Here is a 14,294-nt window from a genome sequence, read left to right as displayed (position 1 = left end):
TACATATATACATTTAAATTTATATTTATATTTAATAAATATAAAAACATGAGTATATAAATATGTATACATATTTTTATATATATCATATATATGTATTCATTTCTCCTGTAGGACTTTAGAATTATAAATATTTTATTTTCTCTCACTCACTGTTTACTATTAGGCCACACAACAGTTTCTTCTATGAGATTTTAGGTATTTACCCCTCAGCTTTCTGAATGTAGGCTAAACTCTAGTTGAAATTTCTAGATGGAAATTTTAGTCTCATGAACATTGATAGACTTTCTCAGTGAATTTTCTCTCCAAGGTGTGGTTTGAGAAACTTCAAGCATCTGGAAACAAAAATGGTTCTTGTATCCCCTTCCTGCCTCTGAAATATGACCTGCTTTGTGCTTATTTATTTATTTATTTATTTAATCATTTGAGTACATTTTCACACCATGTTTGAGGCTATTTTAGAATATCTGACTTTGATTCATGCACACATTCTAAAAAGACTTCCTTATTTGTTATTGTGTGTGTATGAGTGTTCGACTGCATGTGTATGTATGTGCACCAAGTACATGCCAGAAGAGGGTACCTAATCCACAGATGGTTATGAGCCAGCATGTAGATGCTAGGAACTGTACCTAGGGCCTCTGCAGGAGCAGATAGTTCTCTTAGCTGCTGAGCCTTCTCTCCAGATACTCACATATACTTTGAATGAAAAAAGGCGCCATTGCCTCTATTCTGTTTACATTGATTTAAATCAGAATGTATGTGGTCCACTGATCAAAGTGATATATCGATCAGATTAGATAGATTAAAATGTCAAGATTTGAATCTGTCAAATATCGGCTTTTCTTAGAAATATTTTGTTTTTTAAAGCATTAGCAAGAATAGATTTTCCACTTAGCATGTCTAACTTAGATAGTCTTTAAAGAACTCTTAAAAATATTAAAAGATTCTCTGGGCATAGTGGTGTATGTCTTTACTCCTAGCACTTGGGAGGCAGATCCAGGCAGATCTTTTTTGAGTTCAAGGCCAAACTGGGCCTACATAGTAAGTTCTGGGTGAGCCAAAGCTGCATAGTAAGATCCTGTGTCAACAATAAAATAAAAATAATAATAAAAAAACCCCCAGAGATTCAAAATTACTTGATGAGGAGGAAAAAAACATGAATTAGCTATACCAAAATTGTATTGCAGAGGTCATCGACAAGTTCAACACCATGGCCATTATCGACGGCAAGAAGGAGCATGTGAGTCTGACCGTGGACAACGTCCACCTCGAGTACGGGGTTGTCTATGAATATGACAGCACAGCAGGCACCAAGTGCAACGTTGTGGAGAAGATGGTGGAGCCCAAAGGCTTCTTCAGCCTGACTGCCAAGGTAAGAGTGACCCTGTGACTGTGAGAATCTTCTCAATTAGACACCCAAACTGTCTCCTCTTTGTTATACAGAATGGCTGTGCATGTTACAGCGGTTACCTCTTTCAACTCTCCACATTCGTCATTATGTACCAGCTTCCTTTTATTGATCCTAGGAACTTAGTGTTGAGTTGTGTGAGACTCCTGCCCAGGCAAGGCTTAGCTGACTTTTAACATTGCTATATTCCTTATTTGGGTCAAAGAATAAGTTTCAGATAATTTTCGTGATAGCTTTTCAAATGTATATTATTAGGAGTGCTTCATGTCATGAAATACAAGAAATTTAAGAATTCTACAAGTGCCAAAATGTTGGGAAACTTAGGAACCAGTTTGTAAATCGACCCATAGATGTCTGTTTAATTGTTGTTTGTAAATGATGTCAGATGGTCCTTTGGTGAAAACAAGGTGGAGAAGGAGGAAAGAACTTTAAATCTGAGTGGAACGGCATATAATGTGAAAGAGGGAGATCACCTGGGCCTCTAGTATATCCAGATGTGCCCTCTGCACATCTGGACTTTAGTGTTCCAGTTTACTTTTCTATCGTCCTCTGAGGACTTTAATTTTACAACTTGGACAGATGAGATACAGCTTCTTGACCTTTATGTGCTCACTTTCATTGTTATTTCAAATATGTATAGTTGAAGTGCTACATTTATAACATTCATTTTAAAAATTTAAGTAGGCCTGTATGGTTTCTTCTATTGGCCCAAGGCAGGTGGCCCCAAGCTGGCTTGTAGGTGTCCATCCCCACCTGGTCCTAATGGCACCTGGCAGGGGACATACATAGAGCCTTAACTTGACTGCAGTATACAAAAGATTTTCTCACTGAAAACACCATTTGGCTGGTGGTGGCACATGCTTTTAATCCCAGCACTCAGGAGGCAGAGGCAGAGGCAGGTGGATCTCTGTGAGTTTGAGGCTAGCCTGGTCTACAGAGTAAGGTCCAGGACAGCCAGGACTACACAGAGAACCCCCTGTCTCGAAAATACCGACCAACCAAACAAAATCATTTGGATGCTCTTATCTGGAAACTTTATCAGCCAACACTGAATAGGTATCACATTATAATCTACTAAAATACATTTTTCCCCTTTTTCCCAAAGGCTAATCTGACTCCCTTTCATTCTTTTTTTAATACTGAAAGTTGATTTCTTTCATACAATATGGTTTGATTAAAATTTTCCCTCCCCTTTGCTTCTCCCAGATCCTCTCTGCTTCCCCACCCATCCAAATCCACACCCTTTCTTTCTGTCTTATTAACATACAAACAGGCATTAGTAATAATTACAATAGATAAATAAATAAATAAAACCAGAAAAGCAACAAAATAAACAAAACCAAACCAAAAACAGTTAAGGAAAAGGCACTGGGAATGCGTAGACACACTGGGACACACACACTTGCACAAAAAAAAATCCATGAAAAATGAAATCAGAAACCCTAGTACATAAGGTGAGGGTCCACTATCAGAACCATTTCCAGCGCCTCGATAGGCCTTGTGAGAAGTTTTCCTTTGCTCAGCCTCTCGGCCGACAGTTGTTGAACACATCTTCTGGTCCACTAGGTAAGGAGGGTGTCAGTGCTGTCGCCTTGTTTGCTGTTACGTTATTTTTCTTTTGTGTATATTAATCGCCACAGATTTTGGAAGCCCTTGCCAAAAGTGATGATCATTTTGTACAAAACTGCACCAGCCTTAACTCTTTGAATGAAGTGATACCCACAGAGCTTCAGAATAAATTCAGCACCATGTGCAGTGAAAGGATTGAACATGTATGCCACAGAATATCGAGTTACAGAAAGGTAAATAGCCTCAATTTTACTTGATGCTGATATTGAAGTTATCGTTGGAGCCATATTTACATCACTTTCTGATATCTTCTTTAAATTTGTATTATGTACTCATTTATTGACATAACTTTCATATAATTTTCTTGGTCAGTTTTCTGTTGCTATAACAAGATGCTTGAGACTAAGTAGATATTTCTCCCTTGAAGGTCTTTTGCACATATATTGTTGTTTAGTGCATTTTTATGGGATTTCTGTGTGTATGAACTGTGTCTATATGTGTTTCCTGTGCTTTTTAACCTGGTAGTTTGTTGGTTTCATATTCTGGTTTGTTTGTTTTTATTTTATTTTTAAATTCTTTTCTTTTTCTTTTCTTTTTTTTTTTTTTTTGGATGTTTGTTTGTAGTCTAATGAAAGAGAGAAAGAAAGGGTACGGATTTGGGTGGATGGGGAATCGGGGATCTGGGAGGTGTTCAGAGAAGAAACTGCAATCAGAATATAATGTATAAAATATCTATTTCCAATAAAAACAATAAGAAAAGGAGAACACACATACACACAGAAAAGGGTCATATGAAATAGATCCCAAGATCTTATGTAGTTGCTGAAATTGGAGAAATTGAATGCCATTTCTGGCCTTCTGCTTTGTAGTAGCCTAAATTAAAAGGGAAATGATTTATTTTATACTTACCAAAATCTCTGTGATATATACACATGCATGTCCTACTTAAGGTTACTTATTGCTGTGATAGAACACCATAACCAAAAGCACCTTGGGGAGGAAAGGGTTTATTTAGCTGCTCATCATGGAAGGAAGGTAGGACAGGAACTCAAACAGAACAGGAACCTGGAGGCAGGGACTGATGCAGAGACCACAGTGGGGTGCTGCTTATTGACTTGCTTCACATGGCTTGCTCAGCCTGCTTTCTTATAGAACCCAGGACCACCAAACCAGGGTTGGCATCACCCACAATGGCCTAGGTCCTCCTCCATCAGTCATTAAATAAATGCCCTACAGTTTGCCCTACAGCTGCGTATTATAGGGGCAGTCTCTCAGTTGAGGCTCCCTCCTCTCAGATGTCTTTAGCTTGCATCAAGCTGACATAAAACCAGCCAGCATAGTAGCCTTTCTTAGGTTCATTTTTCTTAAGAAAATCTTTCATACCATTTTAAAAACATTTTTTTCAGAATTCATACTTGAGTATTATATTTACATCATTTCCACCCCTCAATCTTCCCCCACATGCTTTCCCTGCTCCATCTCAAATTTATAACCTCTCCTTCTGTGTGTGTGTGTGCACGCGTGTGCACGTGCTTGCACGCATGCATGTGCACCTAATGAGTCCATTTAGTATTGCTTGTATGTATGTGTTTAGGCCTGGTATTTCAGGTTTGGATAATCTATCAGGGAACTTACCCTTGAAGAACATTCTTTCTCCCTCTGTATGCAACCATTGATTGACTGTAGCACTTCATCAAGGGTTATGGCCTTGTGAATGTTCTCCCATCCACATTGGCTAAGCAAACATATTGTCGAGCTTTCATGAGGGTAAGTATCCCTGTCATGAACACACTGTCTAGCAGCAGACTTCCTGCTCCTCTAGCTTGTAGAATCTTTCCTCTCTCTCTTCTGCTGTGTTCCCTGAGTAATAGATACAGAAGTTACACTGTCGACGTAGCAGTTGAGGCTGGGTACTCAAGGCTACTTACTCTCTTCATTTTGACTAGTTGTCACCAGGTATTGTAGTGGAAACACCAAGAAGTATCACAGGTAGTGATCGTAAGTAGACTACTGCAAAAAATGAGTGAAACTGAACGGATTATTTTGTACAGCAGATACTTTCAGTACATAGGCCATTGGCTCTATGTTCCGTAATAAAATGAAAGCAAATTTTTAAAATGGGCTGGGAAGAAAAGAGAAATGTAGCATGGTCTTACATGTTGGTAACAGAGGCATGAGGAAACGTTACTTAAGGATTCCTGTCCTCTTACACTTAGCATCTAATTGAAAAGAAAGATCAAAATGTATGCCGTAAGAGTAGTCATGCCATTTTTACCGGCTAGAAGTCCTACCAAGATAATTAAACAACCTGGCATCACACACTTGTTTGTATGAGGTGCTATCTAGAGCTCTGTAGCACTCTAGAGTTTATGGCTATCTATTATAGGAATCAGACAATGTGTGCAGTAGCTTACAGAATTATTTCTATTATTTCTTTGTTTATTTATTTATTTGGTGTGTGTGTGTGTGTGTGTGTGTGTGTGTGTGTGTGTACATGTGTGCATATGCCACAGTGTGTGGATGCCTGCAGAAACCAGAAGAGGTCATTGGGTTCCCCAGAGTTCAAGTTACAGAGGGTTATGAGCCACTGATGTGGGTGCTAGGAACTGAACTTTGGTCCTCTTGGAAAGCAATAAGATCTATTAACATCTGAGCCATCGCTCCAGCTCTCTATGTATTCTTAAACTATCTTACCAAATAGTGAGATACACATTCTGTGTTTCACTGATACATTATCTAAAGTTCTGAGCTGTCAGGGAACTTGTGGCGCATAGCAGATAACAGTACTGGCATTTGACGTTTGACAATTTTCATTCCAGCAGTGGATCTCGTTTGCTTACTTACATTTGATGTTGTGTTTTCTTAAACAGCTTATGTACTAACAGTGTGGTTCTGACTGTAAGAACAATAGGATTTCTGTAAAGGACAAATCACTGGTCTTGAATAGTCAACAATGGTAGCTCCTACACTAAAAGGACATGTCAGGCAGGGTATGCTTCTGCACCTCTTTAATCTCAGCACTCGGGAGGTAGAGGCAGGTCAATCTCCATGAGTTTGAGGCCTCTATAGTGAGTTCCAGGCTAGCCAGGACTTCATAGTGAGCCCTGTTTGAACCACCACCATCCCCGCCACCACCACCAAGCATGTCAGAGTGACAGGGAGGAGAAATGCCATTCAGGTAGTATAGCACTGAGAAGATGGGTTATTGCCTGAATTAGCAGGGAAGATTGAGTTAGTTGCAGTCAGAGTAGGAAAGGAATGAAATCAGGTTTTCCCAGTGATTGTTCTGTGTGTAGTAAGTCAGTAATATAATGTGTCCTTGGATGAGAGTCAGAGTGGAAATGTTGCTGGTCTTTACAACCTGCCTAGAGACAAGTTGGTGGTGACCTGGGATGGTTAAAAGCCCATGAGGTGAAAGATGTCTGGGGAGCAACATGCATGCATATGATGGCTTGTTTATGGAAGGTCAAGGTTCTGTCACTTCTTTACTAAAATATAATAAGTGTATAATAAGGTAAGGGGTGTGAGTGGGCTCAGAAGCATGTACTGCCAAAGTGGCGAAGATTCCCAGACCTATCATATTGGTGAATTTAAGGTAGTCTGCTGTGGGATATTCTGTATGTTAAATGTGTTGCTCTGATTGGTTAATAAATAAAACACTGATTGGCCAGTAGCTAGGCAGAAAGTATAGGTGGGACAAGAGAGAGGAGAATTCTGGAAAGTGGAAGGCTGAGTCAGGGAGACGCTACCAGCTGCCACCATGAGAAGATGTTAAGATACCGGTAAGTCACAAGCCATATGGCAACTTACAGATCAATAGATATAGGTTAATTTAAGATAGAAGAACTAGATAATAAGAAGCCTGTTGTGGCCATATAGTTTGTAAGCAATATAAGACTCTGTGTGTTTACTTGGTTGGGTCTAAGTGGCTGTGGGACTGGCGGGTGAGAGAGATTTGTCCTGACCGTGGGCAAGGCAGGATTGGAGAAAACTCTAGAGTATTCTGCATTTATGTAGAAGTAACTCGGGTCCTGTGACATTTTAATGTAGACATGGCCAGCTTTGTGGGCAATGATCACAGATGATAAAAATCCTATCACTGAATTACAGACTGTGCTAAATATGTGTCACGGGTTCAGTCTTAAAGCTCTTATGCATGCTGAGTCCTGTCCTGCTTCTGCCTCTAGGAAATAACTCTTGCCTCAGGTCTTGTAGCTGAGGAGGCATTTGAACGCTCTCTCACTTTTGTTATTAATCAAGAAACATCTAGTCGTGTAAGGCCTGGTAGCTGCATAAGCTGGCCTCATTGTCATCTCACTTGGCCATAAATAAACTTGAAATAATAGGCTATCATTATCATTAGAGGGAGATTCAAGGTTAGCATGAAAATATGTCAAGGACCCTTCCAGTTTGAATGGGATGTTGATAATTCTAGTAGTTTATAGAAGATTAGCTCAGTGTACCTATCAAGCTCATGTCAACAGAAACCACAGCCTTTGTGAATGCAGAGTTTTAATTCCCACATATTTATTTTGAAGCTATTATTAGCATCATTTTTTCTTCCAAATGAAAGCTTTGACATATTTCTTTTTGTGAAATAAAATGTATTCATAGAACTCATAGATCAGTGAAGTACTCGGCCGTCATCAGAGAAGCTTCCTCCTGAAGCAGATGGGAACAAGTACAGAGATCAACAGTTAGACATTACACAAGCATGTGCGTGCACACACACACACACACACACACACACACACACACACACACAGACAGGCAGACAAACGTAGAAACACTCAGCCCTAAATGGGATGTCTCCATCTGACCCCTCCCCTCAGAGCTCAGGTCCTCAGAAGAGGAGGCAGAAAGAGTGCAAGACCAGCAGGGATGGAGGACACCAGGAAAACAAGGCCCTCTAAATCAACATGATCAAAGCTCTTATGAACTCACAGAGACTGGGGCAGCATCCTCAGGGTATGCACAGGTCAGCATCAGGTCTCTGTGGATATATTGTGGCTTCTAGTTTAGTGTTTTTCTGGGATTCTTGAGTGTGCGAATGAGTGATTTTCTGACTCCTGTGCCTTCTCTTGGGTGCTTTTCCTTCTGTAGGTTTGTTTTGTCCAAATTTGATGTAATAGTTTTGGTTTTATCTTATATATTTTATTTTACTATATTTTTTAAAAAATGAATGGATAAAAACCTAGCCACCAGGGTAAAGATTAAACAACTGAACTGCCATTTATACCTGCTGGAGAGGGAAAATTGGTTTTCTCCTGTGAAGTGACATTGGATATATCAGCCACTCCAGGGCAGTCCTCATGTTCAGGAATAGTTGACCAATATATATTGGACTCCACAGGTTTTTTTTTTATTTATTTATATTTTATTATTATTATTATTATTATTATTATTATTTGTGTGTGTGTGTGTGTGTGTGTGTGTGTGTGTGTGTGTGTGTGCGCGCTTTTGTTTAGTTACAATTTGGTAGGTTTGCTTGCTTGGTTTTTTTTTTTTTTCTGTTTGAGTGTTGTTTTATCTTGTTCTCTTGGTTTGAGGGGCTTTTGCTGTTGTATTGTGTTTTTGAGCAAAAATTTAAAGTTGTGTAGGTAGAGAAGGAGAAGGATATGAAAGGACTTGGGGTAAGGAAAAATACGATCAAGACATATTTAAGTAAAAATTGCCTTATATATAAAAGTGTCCATGGGAACTAAAATCTTAGGCTGGCTTTACTTTATTCTGACTGCAAGCATTTTAGATTTTAGAACTAAGAACAAATCAATTCCAGTAGCTTCTGTAGTCAGGTTCCTGAGGTCATAATAGGTTTCCTATAGGCCACCAGATGTGTTTCTGTCCATGTATGATGTAAGCCTGGAGCAGCCTGGACAACCGAATGTATCTCAAGAAGGAGGGTTAGGGATTTAGCTCAGTGGTAGAACATTTGCCTAGCAAGCGCGAGGCCCTGGGTGCGATCCTCAGCTAAACAAACAAACAAACAAACAAACAAAAACGCATTTGGCCAGGCGGTCGTGGCACACGCTTTTAACCCCAGCACTCAGGAGGCAGAGCCAGGTGGATCTCTGTGAGTTCGAGGCCAGCCTGGGCTACCAAGTGAGTTCCAGGAAAAGGCGCAAAGCTATACAAAGCTACACAGGGAAATCCTGTCTCAAAAAACCAGGAAAAAAAAAAAAAAAAGAAGGAATTTATTTTGTGTAGCAGAACTGTAATTGGTTCAGGTGTAAAGCTGTGCCTTGCTTTGGGAACGCTCTTCTTACACTGTACTGAGAGCCCTTCTTAATATTATAGTCACTTTCCTGGTTGATATAATGGGCCTTATCATGAGGCTTGCAAATTCTTCGTAAACATCCTAGAGGCAGTTCTTGTTTACACAAAAATATCACTGAAATAATTGGAAAGCTTCCTTTGAATTTTCCTTCTACTCTACTACATATAATCCTCAAACTGACACATGGATTTGGAAAATAGTTCATAAATTTCTTCACCCTCATTTTCTAAGAAGATAATCTAATACAAAAGTCTTTTTCCTAACTCCATTGCAAAGCATTTTATATTTAATTGAAATGGGAGACATCTGCAGAGTAATAATTTACTTTTATACTATCTCTGGGTTTTAGTTAAATGACTATATTGAATTCAAACATGAATTAGCTTCCACTGCATAAAATACCTGAAGTTTCCTGTCCAAGAACTGTGCATTCCTGTCGGTTTACAAATACTCCTTCATTATCACCTCTTTGAAAAATGGGTCCTCCCTTGTCCTCTGCCTCGTCTCCACCTATTTCGTTCCTCCTCCTTCCTGGAAGGAGCCTTCCTCATCCTTCAGTGTACCATTTCTCTTCTCTTCCTCAGCACTCACAGCTGGCTCAGATCGCAGCCATGTCACAGAAATGGCTACATTTTGTCAAAGCCCCTTCACTGTCCCCCTTTATCATGTTTCAACAGAGCCTGGTGCAGCTGACCTTGTTCTCTGGAACACTGCCTGTTCCTAGGTGGTGTCTTTTCCTGTTGGTGTTTCTTCTTTTCTTTCTCACCTTTCATTGACAATCTCCAGGGCTTAGCACTTGATGTTCTTTCATTCTGCATCCTTTGGTGATCTCAGTCGCCTGGTCTGCTGGGCTTCTCCACATGAGGTTATGAATATCTCAGGCCTTACATGTGTCCAACAAAGTCCCCATTTCACCCCTCTGCAGTGTTCCCTGTCTGCTACCTTCTCTGTCTCAGGCTTACATCCTCCTTTCATTAGGTGCACTCTGTCTCTCCGCATCTGTGGTTCCATATCTAGAGAGTCAACCCACTGCAGATCAAAAGCAGTTTGAAAAAAATAAAATCACATAAAAATTTCAAAGGGCATCACAGTAAATGTTTATGTAGCATTTACATTGTTCTGGGTATTATAGAAGCAAAGTTAGCCATTTTGGCCCTTGGAACCCATGGAGTAGAAGGAGAATAGAACTCATGCAAGATGTTCTCTAACCACCAAATGTGTGCGCCCCCACCACTCACAGGTAAATAAATGTAAAAATCAAAAGCCAAAGTCATCTGTAAGTGCTACATTGCTTTACATATATATATGAGACTGAAACATCTTTGGTTTTCAGTATCCTTACCATGTTCTGGAATCAACTCCCTGCAGATTCAGATTCTAATTCATCACTAAATGGATAAAGGTGACAGTGAGTTCAGGCTGTGTGAACATAGTAGGACTAACCTTTTGTCCTCTCCAGCCTTTCATTTAATGTTGTTCCAATGCTAGGTACACTGAAGTTTGCTGACACACAGCACAGAGTATGTTCTTGCATAAGCACCACAGTTAGTTCACTGGCTGTACCTTCCTTGTTTTAGGATTTTGTTCTGAAAGTTTTACCATGGAAACCAGGGAGCTAGTGTTTGGATACTCACTTTTACACCCTGCACCATGGCACCTGTGATGGAGAGACAATTCCTGTTGCTTTCTTCTCCCCTAAGGTAGTCTCTGCCTCAGTCAAGGTTGTGATGCTATAACTGTGTACCATGATCTGGGTGACTAATGAGGAATCAATGCTTATTCAACTCACTATGCTAGCAGATGCTGGGGCATCGCATGAGACAGTGAACATTTCAAGGAGAGTTTGCTTTTATAGCAGGGCCAGAGACAGAGACACAAAGACATAGAGACTCAGAGACAGAAAGATCCCTATCTTGTCCAAGAACAATATGACCTTCAGGTCAACCTGAAGATCTCTCACTAGACATCACCTCTCAAAGGTCCCAGCACTGCCATTCTGACCACAAAGCTGAGAACCTTTGAAGACATAGGTCTTCACACCTATACCATAACATGAATTAAGTTTCTAACGTGTGTATTTGGTATACACAAGGAATTCAGACTAGACATCCTAGGGTGGTGGACAGTGCTGCTCTCTTGAGGCGTTTGCTTCTCAGGATAGACTTTTTCCAGGATACTTATTTTGAACAAGTTCAGGTACATTCCCACACAGGGCTATAATTTCTCTCCAGGTGTGGCGGCAGGAATTTGTGTTGTGATATGGATCTGAGAGTCTACCTCTCTGCCACCAACCCCTCCATCTCTTATCACTCTAATACCTATCCCTGCCTTTAAGCACTTCATTGCACAACCCTATTCAGCACCTTCTCAACATTTCTGATCACTTCTCTTGTATGTCTATTATGTGTTTGTTATACATGTATCACTCCATATAGCTATAATTGCGGTACATATGATGTAATTTTCTGGTTGTTCTGTATAACAGTAACATGCATAAAGTCTACTCCTAGAGTGTGTAATTCATGGAAAAAGGGGTTGTATCCCCATTGTTTATCTCGGTGCCCCCAAACATACTTTCCTCTCTTGTTTCTGATGAGATGGAGAATTGGTTGAAAGATGAAGCAAGCGAATCTTAACTTCTTGTTTTGGTTGCTATCATGACATAACAAAATTTACTGCTGTGCCTGTGTGTGTCAGGGAGGCTCAGCTAAGACTTTTAGTCTTAAAAGTAGAAAAGAACCTGGGGTTGAATATTTGCATCTAGCCTGCTTTAAATTCTGGATGTGTCTCAGCTGGAAGTTTATTAGTAAGGTGAGGAGCTAGATCTGGAATCCCTGGAGTTCCTTAATTTTTTTCAGTGTATATGGTCATCAAGTTTGGTGGTAATCTTGTTAATAATTCTCTGGATTTCATTCTGATCCTCACTGTATTGCTTGACTGAGCTATACAGCTAAATATAAAATATAAATATTTTAACATGCATATTATGCATGCCTATGTATACATACAGTTATATGTCTGTATATGCATATGAGAGGGGCTTTTTGCCAATAGTGAGCTTACACTTATGGAATATGATCTTTTATATTTACCAATGTATTTAACATAAAACATTCAGTGATGGTCTTAATTTTTTTCTTTTCAATGCCAAAATTGTTCTGCTGGTAACATAAGAAGGTAAGATCATGGTTGTAATTTTAGAGAGAAGGAATCAGTACATTTATTTAATCCAAATCTCCTATTTACTGAGTGATAAGATACTGATTTTCCCAAGGTCATATTGAGTCCTATGATAATCTTGACACCAAGTTCAAAAGCCATCAGAGGCCTTCGAAACCACAATCAAGTTGGGCTCTATGAGGTGTCCACTTCTTGTACACAACACTGTTACCCATGGAGTTTTCTTTTTGCCAGCTGAGCTAGAGTAAAGTGATTATGCCCAATTATGAGAAGGGTTATAGGTGCTTTCTCATTTGTAGCCAGGGAAATGGAAACTGGCCTAGAACTCATGTAAGACTCCTGATGACTTTCTGCTGAAGAGAAAGTGTTTGGCAATGAGTAAGAAACATCTGGACACACTGAATCTTGTACAGAGGTCCAGTGTGAATGGGTAGTGTATGCAAGGAACTATATACAAACTAGAAGGAGTTTAGGGAACAAGGGGAGAAGAAGACCTTTAAAGTAAGGGGAAGCAGGCTTGATGAGAACCAGAATGTTGTTTACTGCCTAGACCCTGGGAGGGGCTTGTGGAGTCCATGGGAAAGCCTCTGCAAGTTTAGGGTAGCAGGTAGCCACACTTGGAAGTCATGGATCATTTGGGTGGCCCTTTATTGTCAAAGGCATGGAAGAAGAGTCCACAGTGAACTTGGGGCTATCCCAGCTGTAAAGATGGGGAAACCCATCTGCCACTCTGGGCCAGCACCTCTTTGGCTTGCTGCTGGGTCTGCACAGAGTCAAGTTTGGGTGGCTTTCTGACGGTGCTTAGGATGATCCCGTCTTCTTCCAACCTTGACCACCTATAGCTGTACTGTTTTGCTGACTTGCCTAGTTTTAAAACTCTCCTTCCTGCTCTGATGCCCCTTCTAGCAAGTTTCTCTAGTAGGCTGTCTCAGCTACTGGAACCCAAGGGACCAAGTGCTAGGAAGTTTTATTCTCACTGAGGTTCATTGTTTCTAACCCCCAACTCTCGTCGCAGCTGCAGTGGAACCTTCAGTTGTTGCCTGTATGAATTGCTTTATTGGGATGTTTGGGTTTTGAAACAGCCGTTTAAATTCTGAGATTACAATCATTTCACCTCATTCAGGTGATAACACTTTAATTTCCCTTTGAGTTTGTTGTGTCTGATGGCTGTGAGATAGCTGAGTCATTACTGTGTGTTCAGCTCATTCCCATCTCTTCTTTAATTTGCAGTTCTCTCGGGTGCTAAAGAACAGAGCCTGGCCTACCTTTAAGCAGGCCAAATCTAAGATCTCCCCACTGCACAGCAGTGACTTCTGCCCAACCAACTGTCATGTCAATGTGATGGAAGTTTCTTATCCTAAAACATCAACTTCCCTGGGGAGTGCCTTCGGTGTTCAGCTGGATAGTAGGAAACATAGTTCTCATGACAGAGAAAATAAGTCTTCAGAGCCAGGTATGTTAGCTTTTGAAATTTTGTCAACTCATGAATAGGAATTTAGATGATGTATAGCTAGCTATGCCTGTAGCTTAAAATTTGGGAGATTCCTAGTGTTCAGGGAAGCCTCTGTTTTCATAAAGAAAGGATTCCTTGCTCTACTTGCTTAGATTATTTCATATACGCACATATAGAATAAAGACAGGCAATGCTTTCAGGATTTCCCTTTAAGAAAAAGGATTTCTCTTGCTTTCGTTATATGTATGGTTCATCTGGCTGTGAAAGGTTCTTAATCTGAAGTTAACACTGTAGCTATGAGAACAATAAGGAGGCACAGGAGAAGGACACACAATGCTGCTGTCAATCATTGCAGTAGGACAAGTGAATGAATTCTATGTATAGGTTTTAATAACAATGCCTTA

General features: G+C 40.1%; 1 protein-coding gene across 1 annotated transcript in view; it reads left to right on the top strand.

Annotated features, from left to right (window-relative positions):
* The window catches only part of Prex2 (phosphatidylinositol-3,4,5-trisphosphate dependent Rac exchange factor 2), a 297,248-nt gene that overhangs the window by 146,878 nt on the left and 136,076 nt on the right, over window positions 1-14,294 (top strand). The window contains exons 22-24 of the mRNA XM_036177419.1: window positions 1,191-1,375; window positions 3,052-3,213; window positions 13,668-13,890. Coding sequence (XP_036033312.1) covers window positions 1,191-1,375; window positions 3,052-3,213; window positions 13,668-13,890 — 570 coding nt within the window. The remainder of the gene's footprint in view (window positions 1-1,190; window positions 1,376-3,051; window positions 3,214-13,667; window positions 13,891-14,294) is intronic.

Source organism: Onychomys torridus, chromosome 2, assembly GCF_903995425.1.
Source record: "Onychomys torridus chromosome 2, mOncTor1.1, whole genome shotgun sequence".
NCBI lineage: Eukaryota > Metazoa > Chordata > Mammalia > Rodentia > Cricetidae > Onychomys > Onychomys torridus.
This window is presented reverse-complemented; position numbering and strand designations above follow the sequence as displayed.